This window comes from Ochotona princeps, chromosome 8 (assembly GCF_030435755.1).
Source record: "Ochotona princeps isolate mOchPri1 chromosome 8, mOchPri1.hap1, whole genome shotgun sequence".
Lineage (NCBI taxonomy): Eukaryota > Metazoa > Chordata > Mammalia > Lagomorpha > Ochotonidae > Ochotona > Ochotona princeps.
In genome coordinates, this window is record NC_080839.1 from 64,135,199 (window position 1) to 64,159,612 (window position 24,414).

At 54.0% G+C, this 24,414-nt stretch overlaps 1 protein-coding gene across 2 annotated transcripts in view; it reads left to right on the plus strand.

The window, feature by feature from the left end:
* The window catches only part of OTOF (otoferlin), a 74,568-nt gene that overhangs the window by 26,614 nt on the left and 23,540 nt on the right, over window positions 1-24,414 (plus strand). The window contains exons 3-9 of one of the 2 annotated variants that reach the window (XM_004582655.2): window positions 913-1,001; window positions 4,536-4,635; window positions 5,852-6,033; window positions 11,261-11,305; window positions 17,548-17,621; window positions 18,782-18,908; window positions 19,292-19,346. In XM_004582655.2, the coding sequence (XP_004582712.2) occupies window positions 913-1,001; window positions 4,536-4,635; window positions 5,852-6,033; window positions 11,261-11,305; window positions 17,548-17,621; window positions 18,782-18,908; window positions 19,292-19,346 (672 nt within the window). The remainder of the gene's footprint in view (window positions 1-912; window positions 1,002-4,535; window positions 4,636-5,851; window positions 6,034-11,260; window positions 11,306-17,547; window positions 17,622-18,781; window positions 18,909-19,291; window positions 19,347-24,414) is intronic. The other variant, XM_004582656.2, reaches the window with a different exon arrangement.

The window sequence follows — 24,414 nt, forward strand, 5'->3', positions numbered from 1 at the left end:
GCATCCCCTGTCATGGGCATGGCCTCTCCTTGTGGTGTAGCAGCCAGCTTCACTGGCAAGCTCTAATCTACTCCAGGTGGCATTAGGGTGACAGGCCCACAAATGATGATTTCTATGGACACCACATGAATGGATTCCATCTGAGACCTGGGGAACCTGCTTTGTGTATCCCAATCTAGGAGACCTGGTTCCACTCCCACCCACCCCCCCAACCTCTGCCCCTGGGATCCAGTCCTTGTCTCAGCTGAGGAAAGCAGTCCTCAGAGAGAGAGAGAGAGTAGCAGCAAGTCGCTGCATCCCTCAGAACCAACAGACCTTCAATTACACCCTAGCCACACACCATAGTGGCACAGATGGCTCCTGGACCCCACTGGGCAGCAGGGCCTCCTCCAGGGAGAAGCAGATCCCAGCCCACTACCCAGGCTTGTGTCACTGCAAGCTTGCACCAAGCCGGCTCTTTCTTGCAGGCACCCCAGCTCCATGTGCTATGTCCTCAGGGAAGGACCATAAAATGTCACATCTGAGACATCGCTCTTCCCATCCTTCCCTTCCCCAGTCGTCTGATGAAAAGGGGGACACACACCCTAAAATCCAGGCTCACAAACCACAGTCCCTGCTGGGCCTGACTGCCATCCACTCAGAACCCTATCTGAGTGGGCTGGGGGGCGGCGGTGGAGAGGGCAGCTGGAAAGCATGGCAGGAGTTCCGTTTACCCTGTGACCTGGGGCAGCACTAACCAGCCTCTAGGTAGCGGTCAGGGTCGGGAGAGGCTGCAGATGGGAGTGCCTTGACACAGTGAGAACTGGCCCACCCCAGGGGCCTACCTGGCTGGTGGTGGGGATCCACACCTCCCACCCCCTGTAGCCCCCACCTGAAATGTCCACCTAATGCCACAGCTGTCCCTTTCCACAGACGTTCCGGTGGCCGGTAGCCAGCGGCATCGACAGAAGTGAAATGCTGGAGATTCAGATTTTCAACTATAGCAAAGTCTTCAGTAACAAGTGAGTTTGGGGCGGTGTGGGAGAGATGGGGCCTGGAAGGGTTGGAGGCCTTGTCTCTGGCCTGCCCTGGATTGATATTCAAAAAAGTGTCGAGCTGATATTTTAAAAGTATATATTTATTTGAAAGGCAGAATTACAGAGAGAGAGAAAGAGATCTTCCATCTGCTGGTTTACTATCTAGACGGCCACAAAAGTAGAAGCTGCGCCAGTTCAAAGCCAGGAACCAGAAGCTTGTTTCAGGTCTCCCACATAGGTTACAGGGTCCCAAGACCTTGGGCCGTCCTCCTCTGCAGGGGGCTGGATCAGAAGCAGAGCAGCCAGGCCTTAAATATGTGCCCTTCTGGGCAGCTGGTGCCACAGGTAGTGACCTTACCAGCTATACCACAGTGCTGGCCTTGATCTCGATCTTGCTCCCTGTGATGTCGTCAGAGTACCCCCAAGTCCACCCCAGCACTTGGGGAATCGACATTGAAGAATTGACAGCCACCTGATGATGTTGGAAGTTAAGGTTTCAATTAGATGCTCTTGCATATTCAGCTCTGCCAGTCATGTACCCTCGAGAGGCATTGGTCCCTGGCTTGGCCGCCAACCTCCCAGATTCTGAGGATGCCAGGATGCCTGAATAATTCAGGAGCCAGGAGCGCAGTAGAGGCCTGGCTCATGCACCTGACACTGGCTCCCAAGGGAACATGATGAATTATTGACAGGTGTGTGGTGCCTGCCAGCCGCTCTGTTCTGCCCTGTCCAGGAACCTGGCTGCATCTGAGACTTCCCTACTCCCTGCAAGTGAATTGCCTGAGAGGCCCAGCCCAGGCCTTCCCTGCCTGCCCAGCTCCTCCATGGGGCCCAGTTAGCCTCGCATAAGCTGTGCTCATTTTGTGACAGGCAACTTGGATGGGCCCTAGGGTTCGATCTCAGCTCCTTCATCTCACAGCCCAGGAAACCTTGTCCAGGGTCATGCAGCTGAGTCACGTCAGAGCTGGGTGTTCAACACAGACCTCTGGAACCCCGGGCCAGTGTTCCCTCCCACAGAGCAGGTGGTTGGACGCTGCCAATGCCGGAGAGATGATTCAGCTGTCCAGGGGGCATAGAAGCCCACCTGTGTCAGTCGGCAAGGCCTGCCCTTCCATGCTGAGCTCCATCCTCTGCCACCCCCAGTGCATTGAGACCCCGTACAAAGCACGGCTGCAGTGAGCACCAGGGCCAGATCCCAGACTTCACCAGCCCTTCCCAAGCCTAGATCCTTCTCCTGCCATAGAGAGTCGCGGTTGAGGGGTGGAGGCATGAGGGCACCCTGTTCTGCAGCAGTCCTAGTGAGCACCTGTTCACGCACCTACAGACAGCATGGAACATACTTGGAAAAGAGCACAGAGTGCTCCTGTAAAAAAAAAAAAAAAAAAAAAAAAAGAGCAGCATTTTGTACAAATGTTTTTCAGTGCGCTTCACATAAAACCGAGATACTATCAATTTTGCATTTTAAGAATACTGTTTTACCATTTTTATTTTGAGGAGGTTGGAAAGGTGGAGATTCTGTTTGCAGTTAAAGCCCCTAGGAGTGGCTCCTATTCTGGCTGTGCAATGCGCCCACCCAGGACCAAAGACAACGTGCCCCTCGCCCCTCATCAGGCTGTGCAGAGAAAGAGGCCAGCCCTACTCGAACCAGGGTGGGGAGGGCTGCATAAGGGTGGAGGGGGGCATGGCAGAATTCTCAGGAGGCTGGCCCTCGGGAGATGAGAGGAGGAAGGACTGCTGGGACTCCCACAGCTGCCAGCAGTTGGAATCCCCCTTGGACCTTCAGGCTGGTCTCCGTGTGCCTTATTCAGCAGTGGCCTTTAGTCTGCCCGTGGACAGATATGGACCAGAGCTGGTGGGAGAGCTCAGCTCCCTGTGTGATTAAAACAGTGAAGCAGGGATTAACCATGAGAGCCCCGTCTTCATCCTTGTCACCATTAAGGTCACCAGGCAGTCTCGCAGAATCTGGGAGCCTGTGTCTGGAAGGATCTCTCCCACTTGGTCCTGAAAGTAGAGCCGGCCAAGCTCCCAAGTTCAAGGGCAGAGACTATTGAGGCTCAGGAGGAGCACCTTCTGTGTATACCTGGTGGGAACAGCTCTCCCTTGCCCCCTGGAGGTGTCTGGTCACATTGCAACATCCCTCTGATCCAACCTCCCTTTGTGATCCTGGGGCATCCGAGAACGGTAAGAGATGAGCAGTGGCCTGAGGAGCCATGAACAAGCGATGATGTAGAACAGACAGCCTGATGGTGCTCCCTGTGCCAGCATCACAACATGGTCTGGAAACACGTTCTTGCACCCCATCCCTGCTACTCAATCATCGTTCTGGGGCAAGGTCAGTACTCTGACCCAGCTGGCTCAGTTGGCTGTGAGTTCACTGATTTACATTAGGAGCTTGACATGGGCCATGGTTGGAACTAGGGATTGTGGTGGGGGAACACAGAGCTCTGGCCAGCATGTCCTGTGTGTGAGCCCAACCTCCAGGTGGCTCCATTTAAGGTGAAGTCTGAGAAAACCAAAGGAGGCAGGGCTACCACACTCCCCTTCACCCCTGCCCCACCCTGTGGATTTTCCCCTCAACCTTCCTCCCTCCAGCTGGGAGTGGGCTGCAAGTTTTAATCTACCCCATATGGAAGCACTGTAGGTGGCTTCCTGCCATCTCCCAAGCAACAGCCTTCTAGCCATAGGATGAGATGGGTTCCAGTCAACTCCATCAGCGTGCACTGGCCACCCACTGTGGTTCATTTATTCAGTCAGCAGATGTCTAGCAGATGGGAAAAATCAATGGCTGCCCATCAACTGCCACTTGAGAGACCCATGGCATCAGTAACACTGGTTGACCTGGGCTGGGACTCCAGTGAGCCCTAACAGAGATGTTCAAGGAGCCCCCACACCACAACCCCATGAAGGAGGGGTTCCTGTTTGTTTTCTGAGGCAACCAAGCATACCAGCACTTAGCTAAATCACCCAAAAAGCAGGCAACTCATGGACTTGAGTCTACGTCTCTGCCCCAAGACCATGCCCTTCAATATATCATCATGCTGCCCATCCATTCTGTACTGCTAGGAACATGGGCATCCTGCAGGAGGGTGAGCCCTTGCCTCCAGGTTGCGGTGTGGGGTGAACGAGCCATGCATGTTGGCAAAGGGGTGGATGCTGCAGTCGCGGCTAGGGATGGGGAGAGAGCTTACTTGTGTCTCCAGGCTTTGGCCCTCCCCCAGCAGTACCCACACTGGGCATCTGGAAGCTGCTCTTCAGGGACTCAGCTAGAGCAAGAGTTCATGCCTCTGACCCCCACAGTTCAGACAGCCACTGTCCCACAGAGCCACCCTCCACCAAAAGGGAATTGCGACTGACACAAAGCTGGGTGTGGAGGCAGGGAGTGTCCTAAGGCTTCTCCAACCCCAGCCTGGAGCTTCCACCAATGCACCTGCCTGCCCCATCCTGATAGCCTCAACCTAGCCAATCAGCCTTGCCCTGCCCCTCACTCCAGCCCCACTTCTCATCCCACTGTGTTTCCAGGCTCATTGGGACCTTCCGCATGGTGCTGCAGCAGGTGGTGGAGCAGAGTCACGTGGAGGTGACGGACACGCTGATGGATGACAATAATGCAATCATCAAGGTGGGGTGCCCGAAGTCCCTGAACTGTCCCACAGGGCGGGGGTGGCCTGGGAGCTTGCTTCCCCTGCCTCTGCCCTACACCTGGGTGACCTCAGGAACTCTCCGTGTGCCTGGCCAGGGAGGCAGCAAGAGGGAGAGACCAGGGTCCCACTGCAGGAGCTGCTCTGTGTGAAAGCCAGGATGGAGTCCCTGCAGCATGTGGAGTTCTGCTGTCCCGGGGTGGATACCCCACCCTTCCTGTAGAGAGAGGCCCAGAGAAGGGTGCCGGTGACACCCTCTGTTCCATCAGTGGTCCTTCTATTTGGACCTGGCTTAGGTATCACTTTAGAAGCTTCTCCCATCACCTGGCAGCTGGCTGAGGCCTGCTGGCCTCCCCAGAGTGCAGTCTTCATGCTGCCCTTCTGGCTTCTCTCCAAGACAGGACACTCTGGGCAGGCAGGGACCTCAGTTTCCCATCCATGGGTCACACAGCTCAACCTTCAGCAGGCATGCATGGCATGAGTATGGGCTCTGAGCATGTGTTCCCACAAAGGCATCCTGGAGGTCTGCCCCAGGCACTAGGCGAAAGCTGCCTGCCCGGGACACAGGGGCAAGATATCTCCAGGCCTGTGAAGAAGGGGAACCCCTGTTGCCCAGGTGGGCTAAAGAAGGTTCTAGAGGGAACCTTCCCTATGCCCTGCGGGGGGCGGTGGGCGGGTGAGCTGAAATGAGAGGAAATAACCCAAGGAGATAGAGCAAAAGGCCAATCAGGATTCTCAGTGGTCGCACCTGTGCCCAGCCTTGCTGCTGTACTTCCTCCTGGTGCACAAGCCCCGGACACCCCCAAGGTCCCCTCCCCTCCAGGACAGGCAGGATGGGTGACAGATGAGCAGGGGTGGGCTGGCGGATGTTGACCCCATGCCCACAAAAGGAGTCCAGGCCCAGGGTCCTCTCCCACGGGCACACTGTGCTCACTCCGGCCCATTTCCTGGCAGCCCTGCTTCTAAGACAGGAGGTGACCAAGTGCAGCTAGCTCCCAGGAAGCTGATCTGCACCTGCCAGTCTTCTGGCATATCTTCTCTTTGGCACATGGGCTGGTGGGAAGGGGAGAACATGCAGTGTGCCCTCCCCAGGTGGGCGAGGGATGGAAGAATAGCTTGTGGTTCCTTTTGCACAGTGGCCAATGGCGGCAGACACTGCCACCTCAGCTGCTCACTACCACACCCCTCTCCCTACAGACCAGCTTGAGTGTGGAGGTCCGGTACCAGGCCGTGGATGGCACAATGGGCTCCTGGGACGATGGAGACTTTCTGGGGGATGAGTCTCTTCAAGAGGAAGAGAAGGACAGCCAGGAGACGGATGGCCTGCTGCCTGGCTCCAGGCCCAGCTCCCGGCCTCCTGGCGAGAAGAGCTTCCGCAGGTAACAGGCCGAGCCCCGAGAAAGACCAGGAGTTTGCCAAAGGCCTCCCCTTTCCCAACTGGCCCCTGCAGGCCTGAAGGAGCTCACGTGCAGATCTTTACCACTGAAGGGATCCAGAAGAGTGGAGGGCATTTCTGCTCCCCGGGGGAGGCACAAGGGCTCAACCAGGCACCCCCAGCCCTGGGAGAAGGCCTGGGAGGGAGGGTTGGAAATGAGAGGAAAGGCCAAGACCACCTGTCCTCCTCAGAGGATAGGAGAAGGGGACGGGAGTTCTGGCCTATCTGGTCCAATGCCCAGAGGTGCCAACTCTCATCCCTGGGGACCCAGGCTTCCCACACTGCACACAGATGGCAGGAGGTGGGTCCAGGTCCAGTCATTCCAATGTTCAATTTTTTTTTTTTTAAGGAAGACACAGCTAATTGTCTTCCTCTTTGAGTCCAGAGGGATGGAACCTAGGCCCAGCGAGGCCAGCATTGTACATGGCTGCCAGGGTCTCCTTCTAATAGCTTCCCAACAGCACGAGCTGACTCGACTCCTGGCTAGAAAAACCCAAGGCTGAGCTATTGTTTTCCAACTGATCAGACATGGGTTTTTGTTCTTTTCTTTTCTTTAAAGATTTATTTTACTTTTATTGGAAAGTCAGATATATAGAGAGGAGAGACAGAAAGAAAGATCTTCCATCTGCTGATTCACTTCCCAAGTGGCCATAATGGTCAGATTGCCCAGAGCTGTGCCAATCTGAAGCCAGGAGCCAGGAGCCTCTTCCGGGTCTGCCATGTGGGTACAGGGTCCCAAGGCTTTGGGCCATCCTCAGCTGCTTTTCCAGGCCACAAGCAGGGAGCTGGATGGGAAGCAGGGCTGCTGGGATAAGAACCAGTGCCCATATGGGATCCTGGCGCTTACAAGGCAAGGACTTTAGCCACTAAGCTACCACACCAGGCCTGGATGTATTTTTTTTTTCTTGCATTGGAACCATTTTCCTCTACTCTCACACAAAACTTGCTAAAACACCCGAAGGCACCAGGTGGCAGAGGCAGAGCAGCAAGGTCCAAGTGATCAGACCTGAGCCAAGCAGGGCACAATGCCTACCTTGGGCTGGCAGGGACCTGACCACTCCATCTTAGAGGCCCAGTGGCCTGAGGGCCAGCTCTGCCTCAGACCATCCATGGAGCCCTCCCTCCACCATTCTATCATTGTTGTAGGGACCAGAGAAGGACAGGTTGAATGTGGAGTGGGGTACTGTCCATGGAACTGCTGGTAACAACATGTTCTCTGTAGGGGGGACAGGGTCAGGAACAGGGCTGGCAGTGATAAAAGGAGCAGAGGTATGATGGGACAAGGGGGCACTGCTACCGATGGGGCCCCCCATCCTTTAAAGAAAGGCCTAGCATGGACAGAGAGGGGAGGCTGTGTCTCAGCAAGGGCTTTCTGAGACCTGTAGAGGAAGCCATATAAGCGCCAACAGTCACAGGGAGAGGAGTGCCAAGATTCCTGCGTCACTACCAGGGACATTGTCTGCCATTCTGGGCCAGGCAGAGGAGAGGATTCTGCAGCTGTGACATCGGCCCAGATCCACAGGGCATAGCTCTCCTAGGAGCACCCTGGCAGCCTGGAGCAGCTGCGGCTCAGGCTACAATTCCCAGACAAAACAAGACAAAACACATGTGCCCAGGGGACTCCAGAAGATTGTGGGCCCCAGGACTGCACAGCTAAGGACTCCTCCTTTCTTACTGGCACCATGACCTGCCACCCCCCCTCATGCCCATCTTCATGAGCACATCAGGAAACAGAGCAGGGGGAGACACTTGGAAGGTGGGTGAGGATGACAACTGCACCCGGATCCCTGGCCTGCAGGTGTCACTACCCCCACGTTGGGTTGAGCCCTCTCCCCAGCTGCCACTGAAGCCCCCTACCCAGGCATGAGAGTCCCTTGGGAGTGGGTGTCATCTCCCCATCCCCTGCCCAGCTTAGCCATGCAACGTACAGGTTCTGGAGGACAGGGGTGTGGACGCCCAAAGGATGCCCGCCCCCAACATCAGCCTCCCTGCTGTTCCTGGGAGGGGCCTGCTCAGCACCTGCCTGGAGACACTCACTCCACATTCCCTCCCGTTTTCACCTCATAGACTAGGGAGGTATAGATGCTGTTGGTCAGAGACCAGGTGAGCCACTGCTGCTGGCCAGCAGTGGGGTTTTGTATTGCTCATGCTTGGCTGAAGCTATGGGCCCACAAAGGAACTGGCCTTCCCACCAGGGGCTGGCAGGTAGGAGGAGGAGGGGAAGGGGAGCACCACGGCTAGGGGTCCTGGCCTGAGGTCAGGGGGCAGGCACAGCCCCCTCTTTCCCAGCCTTGAGTTCCTTCTGCAAGATTCTCTGGCTACCTTCTGGACTCTAGGCCCTTAAAGCTCAGAGTTGTAAGGCCAAGTTTTCAGGGTCTCCTCAGCACTTCTGTCCACCTTAACACACAGCCTGAGGCGAGCAACCAGAATTCAAGTGCAGAAGACCCCAGCTTCTTGAAACCAGTCTCTCACCTACACAGGACCCCCCCCATCTCTAGAGTTGTTGCAATCCAACACACACACACACACACACACACACACACACACACCTGGATTCCAGCCACCTGCCCAAGCCTCCACCTGCTTCTCCCAGACCGCACCTGTTTTCCTCCTGACCTCACCCTGGGCTCAGCTGGTTTGCAGAAATGCTGGTGTAGACCTCACCTCTCAGCTTCTGTGAGGCACACAAGCTGGAAGGCCCTCTGTAGGCTCTGCCTGTTAAAACAACTGTTCATCACCCAACCGCCCAAGGTCCCCCCATTTTCCTTAGCCACAGCTCTGCCCAGAAGCCCCCAGCCCTCCCACTGCCCCTCCATCCTTCCTCAGCCCTGTTCAATGCCAGGCATCTGGGCACCTTCTCCAGTCCCTACCCCCAAGTCAGATGCCTCACACTCCTGCAAGTTCTCTATCCTAGAGCCCCCAGATTGAGTCAGGAGGCCGGGCAGGGCAAGGGCACGTGCAGAGCTCCAATACCACCAGATGAGCACAGGAGCGTTAGGGTTAAAGGAAGGGGCTGGCATGTGGCAGGTGCTCAACCAGCTTCCTTTCTTTCCTCCTCTTCTTCACAGACACCCAGCCACCCAAACCCCAACTTTTCCAGCTCTGAGATTTGAGCTGTGAGCAAACCTTCTTCTCAGCTCTTCCAGGGACTCTGCAAATACTGCCCCAACAGGGACAAGGGTTCTTCATTACTCACCCTACTTCCCAGGCTGTCCTTGTGGCAGGGGAGGAAGGAAGGTGCTCCCTGTAGGCATGGTTCTCCCGGAAGCACAAAACCTGGGCTTTGGGTTCTGTGTGTCAACAAGCAGCTGTGCCAGCTCCTGGAGAGAAAGGAGCCTTGGGTCCTGAACACACACACACACACACACACACACACACACACACACGTGCCTGGGTAACTGTATATTTATATGCACATTCCCTACATGACACCATGCAGCTCAGTGTGCTGCTCCCAGGCCCAGAAGTCACATCTTAGGAACAAACGCAGGAGGAGCCCACCTTGACCCTGTGGCTCAGCACCCAAGCCGTGGGCCTTTCCCTGGCTTCCCTGTGCCCTGCACTCTCTCCCATCTCATGTTCTCCTCTAGGCCTGACCCTCCTTCCCCCTCACTGCTTGTTGACCACTCCTCCTCCTCCTTCATGGCCAGCCCTCATCTCCAGTGACCCCAGCAATGCAGCAGGGCTCCCAGCTGTGCTGCTGTCTGCCTGGTCTCACCTGGGTGGGAGCAGCAGGGACCACTCATCTTGTTCTCCAAGTGGGTCATTCTTCCATCCCAGGGGAGACCTAGGAAAGCCATGTTCCACACCCCACACCAGGGCTAGGACAGCTGGGCATGTGTGCACAGGTGTCCCAGGAAAACCTGGCACCATGCTTGTGGTCCAAGTTCTTGCCTGCCTGCCAAGGGCCATGGGCAGGCTGAGCCTTGGAGCCACGTGGGGAGCACAAGGTGAGGATGAAGCCCTCTAGGATGGTGGACAGGTTAGAAGACAGGACCCCACGGTTACGGCTGGCATCAGAGGCAGGAGTAATGTGGCTTGGGTAAATAGCAAGGGTTTCTCTTTTGGTTGAGATGGACAGTCCTGTTCCTTCCCCATTTCTACACTTGGACAGGAAGTGTGGGCATCTTCACGTGTCTCCTTCCCTGTCCAGCAACCTACAGCATGGGAAGAGGGGACAGAGCAGGCATAGGGAGGATGCGGGGGTGTCCCTTCGGCTGGACCCAACCTCTCCTACTCCCCCTCTGGCTCTTCTACTGAAGAGATTTTCAAATTTCCCAGGACCCCAGAATTCTTCAGGCAGTGAAAACCCAGCATGAGAATTCAGGGACAGGCAGCCCTGCTGGGATTAATGAGGCTGGGGCGGGATAGGGGGAACAGTGGAGCTCCCCAGGAGGCCACACAGAGGCAACCCTGGGGAGCTGTGCATGGGAAGATGCTAAGGGGAGGGGAGCCTGTACTGCACGTTGAGATCAGACAGCCAAGGCAGGGTTGTGGATTCCTTCACACTGCTCTGCAATGAACTGCTCTCTGCTCAGGGCTCTCACCTGGCTTGGGCAGCCAGAGACCAGACCAATGGTACCTGAAGGCTACCTGGCCAGGCTACACTTCAGCTGTGCCCCTGTCCAGGCCTTGGGTTCCCACCCAACTGCCCAGGTTTTCTGGGTAGCCCTGTGCCAGCCATTGTGTAAGGAAAGGGAACAATTTTTTCTTGCTACTCAGTGTATGTCTTTATCTGCATTATAGCATTGGGAAAGACATAAGAGAACATTCTAGAAAGATTTTCTGCATCCCCTGGCCCCCTTAACTCTCTCATTTCAGGTTGTGCCTCTGTGTCTCCCTTGGCTGAATCAGGTGTGGGAAAGCCTTCAGGGTGGCCAGGCTCACCCTGAGAAATCTGCCACCCACATTCTGGAATCCATAGACCCAGCCTGGGGTTCAGGAGATCTGGGGATGCTCTGAGGCCACTGCATCACCAGGGTGTGGTCCTGAGACAGCCTGGGACTACTGAACTGTGCCGGCAGGCCCAGACTGGCTGTAGCTAGAGGCTGTGGGCTTTGGGGTCTTCAGGAACACGGGGGTCGCTGGAGCCAGGGCTGAGGCTGCTGCATCTCGGGGCCACACCTTCTCTCACACATCCCCTTATCTCCTCATTTCTTCCCCCTACTCAGCAAAGGCAGAGAGAAGACCAAGGGAGGCAGAGATGGCGAGCACAAGTAGGTGTCCCAGGCCAGGGCAGTCCTGGTGGGGCTGGCAAGGGCACGCAGGCGAGGGAGGTCTCTCCAGCTGGCATGGGGCTGGGGTGGGGCCTTCTGATCCCACTCTCTCCTCTTGGCATCCTGCTTCTCCTCCACTGCCCTGCTCAACCTTCCTAAGGCTTCCCTGAGAGGTGGGGGAGGGGGTAAAGGGTTGGGGAGGGCATGAGAAGCAAGGACACCCACCCCCTTCATGGCTCTAGCCCTCCAGTCAAGGCAAGGGTCAGGGCCGGACAGCGAGAGATGCACACCCAAGGACAAACTCTGGGCACTGCATGGCTGCAGGCTGGGGCCAGAGCGTGAACATCCAGGATGCTAAGGGTTGGTGAGCCCTGGGGTGGTCCTCCCATCCCCATGTCCCCAAACAGTTCCTGCAGAGAGGGAAAGATCAGGGCTATCTGGGAGAGGAACGAGGAGGGGCTGGACCGGCTGGGAGCATCATGGGAGAATTCACATGGCAGCAGGAGCCACGGCTGCCCATATGACCAGGTTGTGGGGACGCGGAGAGGAGACCCCAGGGTGGAGGGAACCCAGTCAGCTCCCTCTGCTGGTGACCTATGTGAGTCCCAGAGAGGGGCAACATGTGGCCCATGGTCAGAGATGAAGCTGGAACTAAAACACAGGAAATCCACAGGGGGCCCGAAAGTTGAGAGCTCTTGGGTGTATCCTGAACTTAATTCTCTAAATCCACCAACAATGGCTGAAAAGCCAGGTGTAGTATAGTCTTTATTTTCCAGATGGGAACTGAACCCCAGAGAAATGGTGGTGGATTGCTCTGAACGTTCAAGCTAACTCACACGAGGGTACCATGGCAACACCAGGCTTGCATGCACAGTGGGTCCCAGGGGCCATGGGCACGCAGTAAGCTTGTATAAAAACTTCAGACAACTCACTGCTCCCTCGCCCTTTATCCACAAGCAAAGGCACTGTGTCCAGGCCTAGAGAGGGATCCAGAGCCCTGGGGCAGGCTGGGGTGGTGGGGATACCAAGCTGGGGGGGGGTCCTCTTTAAAAGAGAACTCAAAGGCTGAAGTCTCCCATAGAATCAGGGCTGTTAAATCTTCCATGTCTTCAGAATGTCCCTGGAGAATGCAGCCTGTGGAGGAGCAGTGCACAAACTTGGGAGATTTCTTTGCCAAAATCAACTAACTTTCTCATTCTATTTTCCATTAACTTTTTGAAGTACTCATGAGGCCTAAGTAACCTGCCCTTCCCCAGGCTCTCAAAGTCCCCCAGTCTGTCCTGGGGCAGACCCACAAAGCATTCACACTGGCCTGGTCCCTGTGACTGGACCTAGCTAGAGTCAGAGGTGCTGTCCAGCACTAGCACATAGTAGGCCCACGGCAGATTCAAACCCCCTAGTCCTTCCCAGCCCAATTTCTTGCTATCTCAATTAACATACAAGACAGATTGTCCTGTAGGATTATTGTTTGAATGGTAGTGTTCAGGTCTATTTAAAGAATAGGAACATGGAAATTTCTAAGAGACTAAACAAACAAAAATCCTCCAGCCTGGGAAACTGTGGGAGCAGTTTTACATCTCTGTGTGGCAAAGCTGGTTCATTTCTGTCTCTACCGAGGGAAGGTACAGGGAGACAGGTTTAAGTCACAGTAGGGAAAACTTCAGATTCAAGCCACAAAGATATGCGTGTTCCATGTGCATCTGTGGAATTCGAGGACAGGTTGGGAAACAGATGTTCACAAAGCCGTTTGCTTGAGCCACTGGAGAGAACGGAGGAGCCAGCTTTCCTGGTGGTCCTGGGGCTGGAACAAGTATGTGAGGTCTCCTGAGTCCATGGCACGACACAGGCACAGGTACAAACAGGCCAGAGACAGAACGGTTCTCTTCTGAAGGATCAGCCTGTCCTGTGACACACTATTAGGGACAAACTGAAATCTAGCATGCTCTTGTATAGACCCCTATAAAATTAACCAGACTTGGGGTGTGGACAAATCAAAGAAGTAAGCCCACCAAGGGGCACTTGGAGAACACATCTTGGAGTCTCAATGATTGCTGGAAGGACTACAGCCCAACTCCTCAAGGTCAGACTTTGTTTTTGTTTTGATTTATTTATTTTATTTGAAAGTCAGAATTATACAGAGAGATTTTCCATCTGCTGGTTTATTCCCCAAATGGCCGCAATCGCCAGAACTGGGCCAATCTGAAGCCAAAAACCAGGAGCTTCTTTCATGTCTTCCATGTGAGTGCAGGGGCCAATGCCTTGAGCCATCCTCTGCTGCTTTCCATCACCAAGGAGTTGGATTGGAAGTGGAGCAGCCAGGACACAAACTGGTACCCACATGGGATTTTAGTGCTACAGGTAGAAGCTTAGCATGCTACACCACCACACCGGCCCCCAGACTTTGTCTACCATGATGTACTGATCTCTGAGCTAACAAACCTAGACAGTTCCCACGTGTGCTCTGGATAGTGAGTAGGCATGGCCATTTGCAGGCATTCCCCTTTTAAGTCCTAACTTCCAGAATAATGTGTGAACTCCAGTTAGCAGAGCTGATAGATGACTAATGTAGTCGGGTAAACATCCCCAAGTCCATGTGAGTCAAGGCTCTCTTCTAGGGCACACCACGCATCACACCACCACAATGACAGACATCTAAATCTGAGCCAGGAATGAGCGAGGAGCTCCAGAGCTGTGCGGATGAAATGCTCACACAGAGTAAAGGCACCTTAAGATCCTCTCTCCAGGGGTTCCTCTAGACCGCAGGTGCATATCACTCCACCTGTAATGAACTCGAACGTGGCTCTGACCCCCCAGAGGACCCTGAGTGGCTGCCTGCCCTGGTTGCCGTGTTCCAGGCTGCGATGCAGCCATCAATCAGGAGCACGTGGCTGGCATAATGTGCTCTGAGGCCTGCTGGCTTGCTTTCCAAGTCTATTTCTTCAGCAGTCTATCTTTAGTCCTTGGAAAATCCAGCTAGACCAAATCCTGAATTTTTTTTCCTTAAAAGATGACTCACTACAATGAAACCGAACCAATGAATTACGTTAAAAAAAAAACTATATCTTTAAGACAAGTGGAAAAGTTCCAAAATTCCCTGCTGATGTTAATATTTAATTCAAAAAATTCTCCTTTACCTTCAATCAAGAGCAACAGGGAGACTCCTTGTGGAGAACTGCATAGCAAGCAGACAGACAGGGCTACTGCTTTGCATTCTTGCTCTTTCCCCTCCCCTTTGGTGCTTATTTATTTAGTCAATTAATTGAAAGACAAAGTTACAAAAAGAGAAGGAGAGACAGAAATCTTCTTGTTTACTACCCAATCACAAGAACTAGGACAGGGGAGCCTGGAACTCCACCCACGTTTCCCACATGGGTGGCAGGGGCCCAAGCACTTGCGTCATCTTCTGCTGCCTCTCAGGCGTATCAGCAGGGAGCAGGACTGGCACTCAGATGGACGACGGTGTCGCAGGCAGCTGCTTAAGTCTCTGTGCTATGCTGTTGGTCCCAGAAAGGCCTTTTTCTGTAGTGACGCTCTATTGTGCCATGGGTCAGCGATGGCCTCAGGCTGTGCTGCCTACAACTCCGATAAACTGAAGAGCCAATTGATGAGCAGCATCCAGAGGCACTGAGCACACAGCACAGTCCTTGACACATGCCCACTGCTACACATCTCTGTAATTCCCCTGAGGGACCAACCCAGCATCCTGAGACAGCCCCAGGCACACTGAAGCCGTCCCAGGCAGCCTGTCCACGTCAAGTGGGTATGGGGAAAGGAGGTGGGTGTCTCCTCCAAATTGCTTCAGGCTATGGTAGTGAAGGAGAAGTATTTTTTCCCCAAAGTCTCAATGTTGACATCTAAATATGTTATGGAAGATAGTGATTTTCAAGTTCAAAGGCTTAGAATTGCCCAAGGGTTTTCTGAGGCCTTTTACCACATGGCAGGTCTATGGCACCTGTGTCAGAAGGCCACACTGTCCTGGTGCCTGGTTCTGGCTCTGGCCTTGACCCTTGGACTGGCACTGGGCAGCTGCCTCCTTCAGGGAGGGTCCACTCCACCTTGAAGTGATGTGCTGGAGCACCACCCTCAGGAGTCAGGGGGACAGAACGAGGGCTCTGTGGCTGGAGCAGGTTGCCACGGCGATAGCACCATGCAGGACGCACATGGCACAGGTCTGGGGACTCTTCAGAAAGGCCCAGCCCAGGAAGGGCCAGGAAGTGAGCATAGAAACCCCTCCAGGAGACTCCTGGACAGTGCAGGCCAGAACAGCAGACCCCTGGGACTGGGCAGAAGAAAAACTAAAACCTCGAGGAAAGAAGGACCCCTGAGAAGACACAATGTACAGCAAGGCCGGCAGCAGTCACCCTTCCTGGGCTAGGCCTGCCACAGGGGTCAGAACGCAAAGGGCACCAGGCAGGGAGGAAATTCCACAGGATACTTGGTGCCAGCCAGCCAGCCAGCCGGGTGGTCCCTTTCCCGCCACTCCATGTTGATTCCAATGGGCCCGTTGAGCTGCTCAGGGCTGGTCACTAGCCACTCAGGATCTTTGGGCTCCCATCCCAGTCCTGTCCCTTCTGGTGGGACCGGGGGTGAGTGTCCCCTTTCTGAACCTGTGTGTTGTCATTGGCGGAATGAGGAGCACATGGAGCCTGCTAGCCAGAGAAAATGGGCAAACCTGTGAGAAAGCCTTTGTCCCTGTTAGTAGTTGCTCAAGAAAGCTTTATGCAACCTCTTCTGGCTGTTTTATGACTGAGGGATGTGTGTGTGTGTGTGTGTGTGTGTGTGTGTGTGTGTGTGTGTGTGGCATCCTTATTAGAAGGGGAAGAACTTTGAAAACTAGTTCCAAAGTCATCTGCTTTCCTTTTGGAGAGCCCCTTTCTTCCCACTGTTTCTGCCCAGACAGCCTGGCACCGGAGAGGGCATACCTCAGCATCGCCCGGTCACCTCTTTCTCCCTCCTCTACCTTCAGGAGTATGAGCAAGCCAGAGAGCTGGTGCCGTAGGAAAGTGGGTGACTCTTGCCTGCCCCATGCCTGGGATCTAGGCTTGTCTTGCCCTTCATCCAAGCAGTAAAGAGAAGACCCAGGATTAGGCTAGAGCTCAGTGTGGGCAACAAGATGGATCCCCATTCCTGGGCAGAAGGGTTTGAGGATGCCTGGTCACTGCTACGCAGATGCCGCCATGGTCTCCCCAACCCCACAGAGATCTGGTGGTCTTGATGCAGACCGAAGGACATAGGCTATGCTATGAACATAGAGGCATCCCTGCATCCCCACTCCCACCCCAGGATGCCAGGGCCACCCCCAGGAGGAGGAGAATGGGAAGTAGAAGGAATCAGGTATCCTGCTCATGCAATATGAATGCAGTAATGGAATACTGCACTTCACCCCCTGCCGATCCTGCTTCTGGTCCCTCTTGGCACCAAGAAACTAAAGGCTCAGCTTCAGGGACATCACCGAAGGGCAGTGAGGACCCCTGCCCCCCTCCCTCAGCCCCCCTGACTGCAAGGCCCTTCACCCGGGGCACAAGACCACATATCAAGCCAAAGGAAGAGGTAGGATCTGTGAACCACTTGTATGATCCTAGGATTGGGGAGAGAAGGGGATTCCAGAGGGGGCGGGGACTCATGAAAGGGCAAGATCAAGACCAGAGACAGACAAGGGACCAAGGAGAATCCTGGAGCGGAAGAGGTGGGAGCAAGACAAGGCAAGCTTGGAGCACAGGGGCCACCCCAGAGCCCAGCATCTCCTATCTTCTGCCAGCTTCTGCTCTCCCGGTGCCTGCTGATCTCTCCCTCCCTCGGTTCTGACAGCTGTCTTTCTGGTGCTTCTTTCCAACCAGCTGTGGGCTGGGCGCAGGGGTAGGGAGGGGGCGCTCAGGTGTTGCAGGCTCGGAGCAGCTGGACAAGGGGTTGGCATGAGGACCAGAAGCACAGACCCCAGGCCCTTCAGCTGCTAGTCCCTTCCCAGTACCTGCCTACCTTCCCTGCATGCTGGGTACCCCCACCTGCTCCCGCTTCGAAGGGTTCCGAGAGGGCGGGACCTCCCTCTGCCCTAAGTCCTTGCATGTCCCCCCGCCCCCGGGTTGGGAAATTAAGCTCTCAATGTATCTTGGGACAGGAAGTAAGGGACAGGAGTCCCGGGCTCCCTTTCTCTTACGTGTTTCCCCTGTGTTCGGGCTTTTGTGTGTGTGTTTTCTTCCATGCACCCATCTCCCTCCACTTCGTCTTGGCGGCCACCCTCACAGAGCCGGGAGGAGCGTGTTCTCCGCCATGAAGCTTGGCAAGAACCGACCCCACAAGGAGGAGCCCCAAAGATCAGGTAGGACACGCGCACCAGCTCTGCCTGGCCCGCCCTTTAAGGGGGGGGGGGGGAGGCACATTTCACCACGTGACTACCATGGAGCCTCTCAGGGCGGATCCCAGGCAGACCTTCCTAAGATTGGGCAGCTAGTGCCACCTGAGCTGGGCCTGGCTTCTCAGCCAGCCAATGGAAGATCAGGCTCCGCCCAGAGAGCCTTGGTCTTTTAAGAAGGCGCATACCTGGAGCTGGTTGTGGTGGGAAAGATGTGGGTAGAGGGTGGACTGGGGGCCTGTTGAGGAGGCATCGCCTGCCCATGGTGCTCCGCATGCTGTTTTCTTAATTAGAGAACGAACAAAAATGAAGGTCGTTTGTCCACATCTCTGTTTCAGGGTGCTTGAAAACTGCCTCTTATTGTCCGGGTACTCCTCAGTAGGCTGCGACCCAGCTCCAGGGGACAGCCCACTTGGCCCTCCCTGACCCCTCACTGGGCAGCCGGCTGGGGAAGGGCGCAGCAGCTGGGCCTAAGTGGGAGCCCAGGGGAAGATGGAGTGGGTGGGGCGCTCAGCACCCCCGCTCCCCGTCAGCTTGGCCCCTGTTCTGCAGGGCCCTTAGATGAAGAGAGGACAGCGACTGGCCCAGGTCCACACCAGCCAGCCTGCTAAGGCAGCTTCTTGAAATGCTCATTTCTTCTTCTCCTTTGAATACGCACTGGTAGGGGGTTAAGTCCTGAATCCCATGAACTAGTATTCATGGGTTCCTTACTTTCTAAGCCATAACATCCCCATCAGTATTTGGGGTTGGATGTGTGATGTGACTGACAGGTGGTACCCCCTTGTAGATAATACCAAGTGCAGAGGGTTTCTTGCTGACTCACCAAAGCATATCATGGCCATCTTAACCTAAGGCAAGGACAGTCAAAATTACATTCAAAGAAAATGGAAAAGCAAGACTGGATATGGCATCACTGAAAACCAAAGTTAGGTAGAAAACTCCTGCCGAAGCCCAGACCTTGGCAGGTTAAGGAGATGCTACCAACAACACCTTGCATTTGATTCTTCACTTTCTAGACACCAAAGTACAGGGGAAATCGAGTCACTGGCCCACCATCAGGCCTGCCCCCTGCCACACACACACACACACACACACACACACACACACCTGCCCTTGTGCCTCTGCAGACGAACCGGCAGTGCTGGAGATGGAGGACCTCAACCACCTGGCCATGCAGCTGGGGGATGGGCTGGACCCCGACTCCATGTCTCTTGCCTCTGTAACAGCGGTTACCACCAATGTCTCCAACAAGCGGTGAGCAGACAGGACCCCATGTCCCTAACTGCCTCCCCCATCACACAGGACCAGCTTGCTGGGATTGAAATTGATAGAGGGGGTGAGAGTCAGAGCCCACACGCAGCTTTTCTCAGCCTATCCCTATCTCCTTTCCCTCTAATATATCTCTCTTCTGCCTGTCTCCCCACAAAGGCACTGTTGAGTGCAGGCCCACTCCCAGGCTGCTGTTGCTTTAGTCTATCTGTTGCTTTAGTCCATCCCCTCTGTTGGGCTCCGAGGGCAGCCAGTTCCACTGTGCCCAGTGTCTTTGAATGTCTGAAGACCATGATCACAGCCATGTGCCACTGCCTGTACCCCAGAGGCAGCCACTTGATGCCCAGCTGACAGCCTCTTCTGCTCAGGTCAAAACCAGACATTAAGATGGAGCCGAGTGCGGGGCGACCCATGGACTACCAGGTAGGTGGACAATGGGGTGGGGGAGGGAGGTCCCTGCCAGCCGGGCACCTAGGACCCCATGGAGGCCTAGACCTAGGGAGTCACAGAGAACCATGCCTGAACAGAAATTCCCAAATGAAGCTTGCTGCTGTGGGGCCAGTCCTGAACATGTCAAAGTGACAGGTGCAAATCCCTGAGGGGCTTGAGAACTGTGCTGTGCCGGCATGTTGTGTCTGGCACTAGACGGCATAAAGCAAGAGGGACCTGAAAAAACCATTAAGAGGCCCGGGAAATCCACACAGCACCAGATTAATAGTTTAAAATTGGAGCCTGTGGAGAAATGTGGTTTTTAAAATTACTGTTTTGTGTTCATTTTCATGCTACAAGTGGGATCACTAGATGGTTAAACCTCAGGCGATCTTTCTTCTCTCTGCTTTTCTGTATTTTCTGCAATTCATGCTTAGCTTTTCTTCATGTGTTTCTGCGACTGCAGAGTAAGAGGTGAGAGCAAGGAGTTTGCAGCTGTACGGTTGCGAACCTGGCCACGGAGCAAGAAGGACAGGGTGGGAGAGACGGGCATGGCTGGAGGCTTCTAGGCCAAGATCACGCTGGGCTCAGCTTTGTAGGGCCAGAGTCTGGATCTGGACCCTTCTCCGAGAGTGGCAGAGGCTGGGGGATAGATTTACATCAACCCAACTCATAATAGACTGATGTACAAGTGAAAAGCTTGTAGTTATCTGTAAACTAGCAGCAGAGGAGATGGCGTCTCTCTCGAGAGATGCTGGGACCATCCAGTGCTCCAGACCCTGTCCTAGGGGTGTTCTGCCTAGTCCCAGAGTCAGAGGGTAAAGCTCTCTGTGTGTGCAAGGCTTGACCCAGTGTTTTTTTTTTTTATTGCATTTCTCCTTCACAGAGCGCCAGGCTGGGGTGGGAGTGGGGAGTGGCATCCCCTGTCCCCAACACCATGCCTAGGGTGACCATTCTCAGGCATGCTCAGCAGCCCCTGCAAGATCTCCCCTAAACCAGCACTTCCCAGGCACCATTCATTCAGGTGATTCAGTGAAGGGCTGCACCGGGAGGACTGGAGGGTGCAGGACCATCCTAAAGATTTGCTCTTGCCGGAAGGAGGCCTGGAGAAGACAGCCAGGCACACCTGTGTCATCAACTGCTTCTTTTTAGCATGGACGTGACGTGGAAGGCTTGAAGGTGGCCAGCCAGTTGCCCAGCTGATGAGCTCTCGGCTGGTTTCCTGCTATTCCCTCCTCCTGGCACCCAGACTCCAGCTCTGCACCTGCAGACCTCTCTGGTTCTCCCTTCCCTTCACAGCTCTCCCCTCCCACTCTCCCTACTCCTGGCTCCGGTATGGGCCCACAGCCTCATTTCCTCCCTGCTCCCTCACCCTCCAGGGAACAGCGTAAAGGCTAAGGCTAGGGCGGGGGCCCCAGCGCCCAGCCCCCACTGGTGTTCCTGAAGTGAGATCGGGTTCCTCAGAAGCAGGTCACAGGGTACAGTTCCTCTCAGGCTCTCCCAGGACGGAGGTATAGGTTTCCCAGTCATTGTTCCCACATCCTGAAACTCCCTGGGGACTACGTCCCTTCTCTTGGCAGCACAGAAAGGTAGCTGGTCAGTTGGCTCCAGTTGGGGCTCAGTTAGCCTCCTCATCTTCCACCCTGGAAAAATTGAGTCCCTGTGCTGAAGGAGACATAGGCTGGCCAGTCCCCTCCCACCCCACCTCCCAACTGGGGGATTGTGAAGAATGACCCAATGATTTTTTTTTTTTAAGAACGTTTTTAAATTGGAAAGTCAGATATACAGAGACAGAGAGGAAGATTTTTTCATCTGCTGGTTTACTCTCCAAGCAGTCGCAATGGCTGGAGCTGCGCCAATCCAAAGCCAGGAGCCAGGAGGCTCTTACGAGTCTCCCACACAGGTTGCAGGGCCCCAAGCCATTCTCTGCTGCTTTCCCAGGCCACAAGCAGGGAGCTGGATGGAAAGTGGGGCTGCCAGAATTAGAGCCGGTGCCCATATGGGGTCCTTGTGTGTGCAAGACCTGATCCAGTGTTTCTTTATTGCATTTCCCCTTTACAGAGTGCCAGGCTGGGGTGGGAGGCGACAGTAGCAGCATCCCCTGTCCCCAACACCATGCCTAAGGTGACCATTCTCTGGCATGCTCAGTAGCCCCTGCAGGGTCTCCCCTAAACCAGCAAAGAGCACCCTTGGGAGTCCATCTCCTTGTCATGGCATCTTTCAAACCTCTGCCCTCCTCCATACACCTCCTGCCTTCAGCATCACAGCATCTAATGACTGTCGCCGTTTGGGGCTCCTTTCCTTGGCAGATGTGGAAACTTAGGAACCTGGCAAAAAAAGGGATGGAGCCACCAAGCCATCACACTGACCAAGTCTCCAAAACCAGCCATGGCTCCTGGCACTGGGAGGACTCCTCTTTGGTGCCTGTGTCTGCCAGGACTGTGTCTGTCTGACTCCCAGCCTAGGGTTACCTAAATCTTTCTTATTGGACATTTGTTGTGGGGGAAAAAATGGAATTTTGTAAAACCCTTAGCAGCCAAAGATTCACGGAGGTCCAAACTCTGTAAACTTCTGTACGAAGAATGTTCTGGAAGGACTTGTAGGTTCTGTCTAGTGTCTTCCCAGCAAAGGCTTCAGAGCCAAGTTCATCAACCCTGGTTCTTCTTCTGCTCCTTGAAGAAGTGGGGGTTCCTGAACTTCTCTGGCGTATCGAATCCCAGGCTTTCCCATCACTCCTGTTGGCACCATAATTCCAAGTAGAAACAGTGGCCTTCACAGTCCGAGAATCGCTTCATGCTTAAATACGCCATTTCCTATTTCTCTGCTTTCCTGACAACGTTCCTGCTGGCATCTTCTTCCCTTCCTCCTTCTGGTGTGCGGCTTTTTCTTGGCACGCAGAATATTTCCAAGACTTTGATGAGCACAGTGGAAGATAGTTTTAGCAGCTATTTTCTTACTAACAGGGAACAGAATTCTCTAAGTAAAATCATATTTAGATGTTGCCTGGGGGCACGGTGGCAGTGGTCCCCATTTATTGGCAAGTGGCCCCGTGGTAAAGGTTGAGACAAGACCAGGAAAGGTTTTTGTGTAAAAATGCAAGTTCAAGAGGCCAAATACAACCGTCTAGACTATTGTGCACCAGCCACTGAGACAGCAGCCACAGAACTGAAGCAGGGAGCTCCATGGAGCAAGGCTTCTGTAACAATTGCTCAGGTTTTTAGAGCTTTCTACTGCTTACGAGGCATTGGTGTATTTAAGCCTTGCACTACCTGTTGGGTAGCTGGTGTCTGATTGGAGAGGCTCACGGAGGTTGTGTGGCTGTCTGTATTCAGCATCTGGTTGCATTTTGGGTCTGAGGCCAAAGCCAAGTCCATTCTGTTTTCCCATGAGCAGACTTCCAAATCCAAAGTGAGAACTGATGGTTAAATGGCAGGAAAAGAAAAATCACATACTTCTCTAGATAGATAAATGAGAGAGAGAGAGTGGGGGTGGGGGAAGAGAGGCTGGTGTTGTGGAATAGTTGTTGAAACTACCATCTTCATTGCCAACATTCTACATGGCCACTGGTTCAAGTCCTGGCTGCTCCATTATCTGCTAGTGTACCTAGGAAAACAGCAGAGGATGGCCCAAGTATCTGGGCCTCTTACACCCACATGGAATACCAGGTGAAACTCTGGGCCTTTGGGCCTAGCTTCACCTGGCCATTTGGGATGGCCAACTGAGGAGTGAATCAGTGGATGGAAGATTTCTCTGTCTCTCCTTCTATTTTTTTTAATAAACTTATCTTTTAATTCTTTTTTTTTAATCTTTCCATTTTTCACACATTTCTAATGAAAGTTTTAACAATTTATTTATTTATTTTTACTGGAAAGTCAGACTTACAGAGAGAGGAGAGATATAGAGAAAGATCCTCCATTTGCTGATTCACTCCCCAAGTGGCCACAGTGACCAGAATTGAGCTGATCCAAAGCCAGGAGCTAGGAGCTTCTTCCAGGTTTCCCACGTGGGTACAGGGTCCCAAAGCCTTAGGCCATCCTCTATTGCTTTCCCAGGTCACAACCAGGGAACTGGAAGGGAAGTGGAGCAGTGGGTATATGAACTGGTGCCCATATGAGATCCCAGTACAGGCAAGGAAAGGACTTTAGCCACTAGGTTACCGCACCAGTCCCCTCTTCCTCTATTTGTAACTCTGCCTTTCAAATGCTAAATAAATCTTAGGGAGAGAGAGAAAACAAGACTGCTCTCCTGAGTTTCTCGTTAAAACAAAGAGAGATTGAGGGAGTGAGAGTTTCTAGTAATCTTTTTACTTGACATCTGCAGCCAGAACCCATTTACAATAAGCTCTGAAAAAGGAAGGAGTTTGTATCAATCTGCCAGTGCCTGGCCCCAGAAAGGAGCTCAATAAAGATTTCTTGAATGAACGGAACAACCGAAACAGGGCTCCAAGGGCAGAAGCAGGAATCCAGGCTATGTGTAGGACACAGTAGAATGCACACAAGAGTCACCAGGCCATCCTACAGATATTAAACAAGAGGAGAGAGGGCGGGAGTACAGAACAGGGAACTTGGTTCCAGAAACACAAATTACTATCAAAAGCCTGCAGGCTTCAGGATTTCAAATGAGAAATCTCAGAGCAGGAAATTGAATGCAAGTCCTTGGAGACTGAAAGCTTAATTGCTGAGCTCATGCCATGGGTCTGGCAGCACCATGGATGCAGGGGGAGAACTCAGCACTTGGCATCATCGCCTAGAGACTCTGCAAGTGCCATCCCCAGATGCAAGATGGGCTGGGTCTGCAGCATGGCCTGAGCACTGCCCCCCTCCAGTTCCACTCAATGCTGACCCTGGGGGCTATTCAGCCTGTGTCCCTTTAGGAACCAAGAATGGAGGCTTAGAAAGAGAAGTCAAGCCCAGGATCACACAGCAAATTTGCAACAGTGATTGGCGTGGAGCTCAGGCTCGTACCTCCTGATCCCAGGCCGGCTCTCCCCCTGCCCCCCCACACCCTTCAGCCCCACTGCCCAGCTCTGGCTCCTAGCCCCACCCAGCTCTCCAACTGGCCA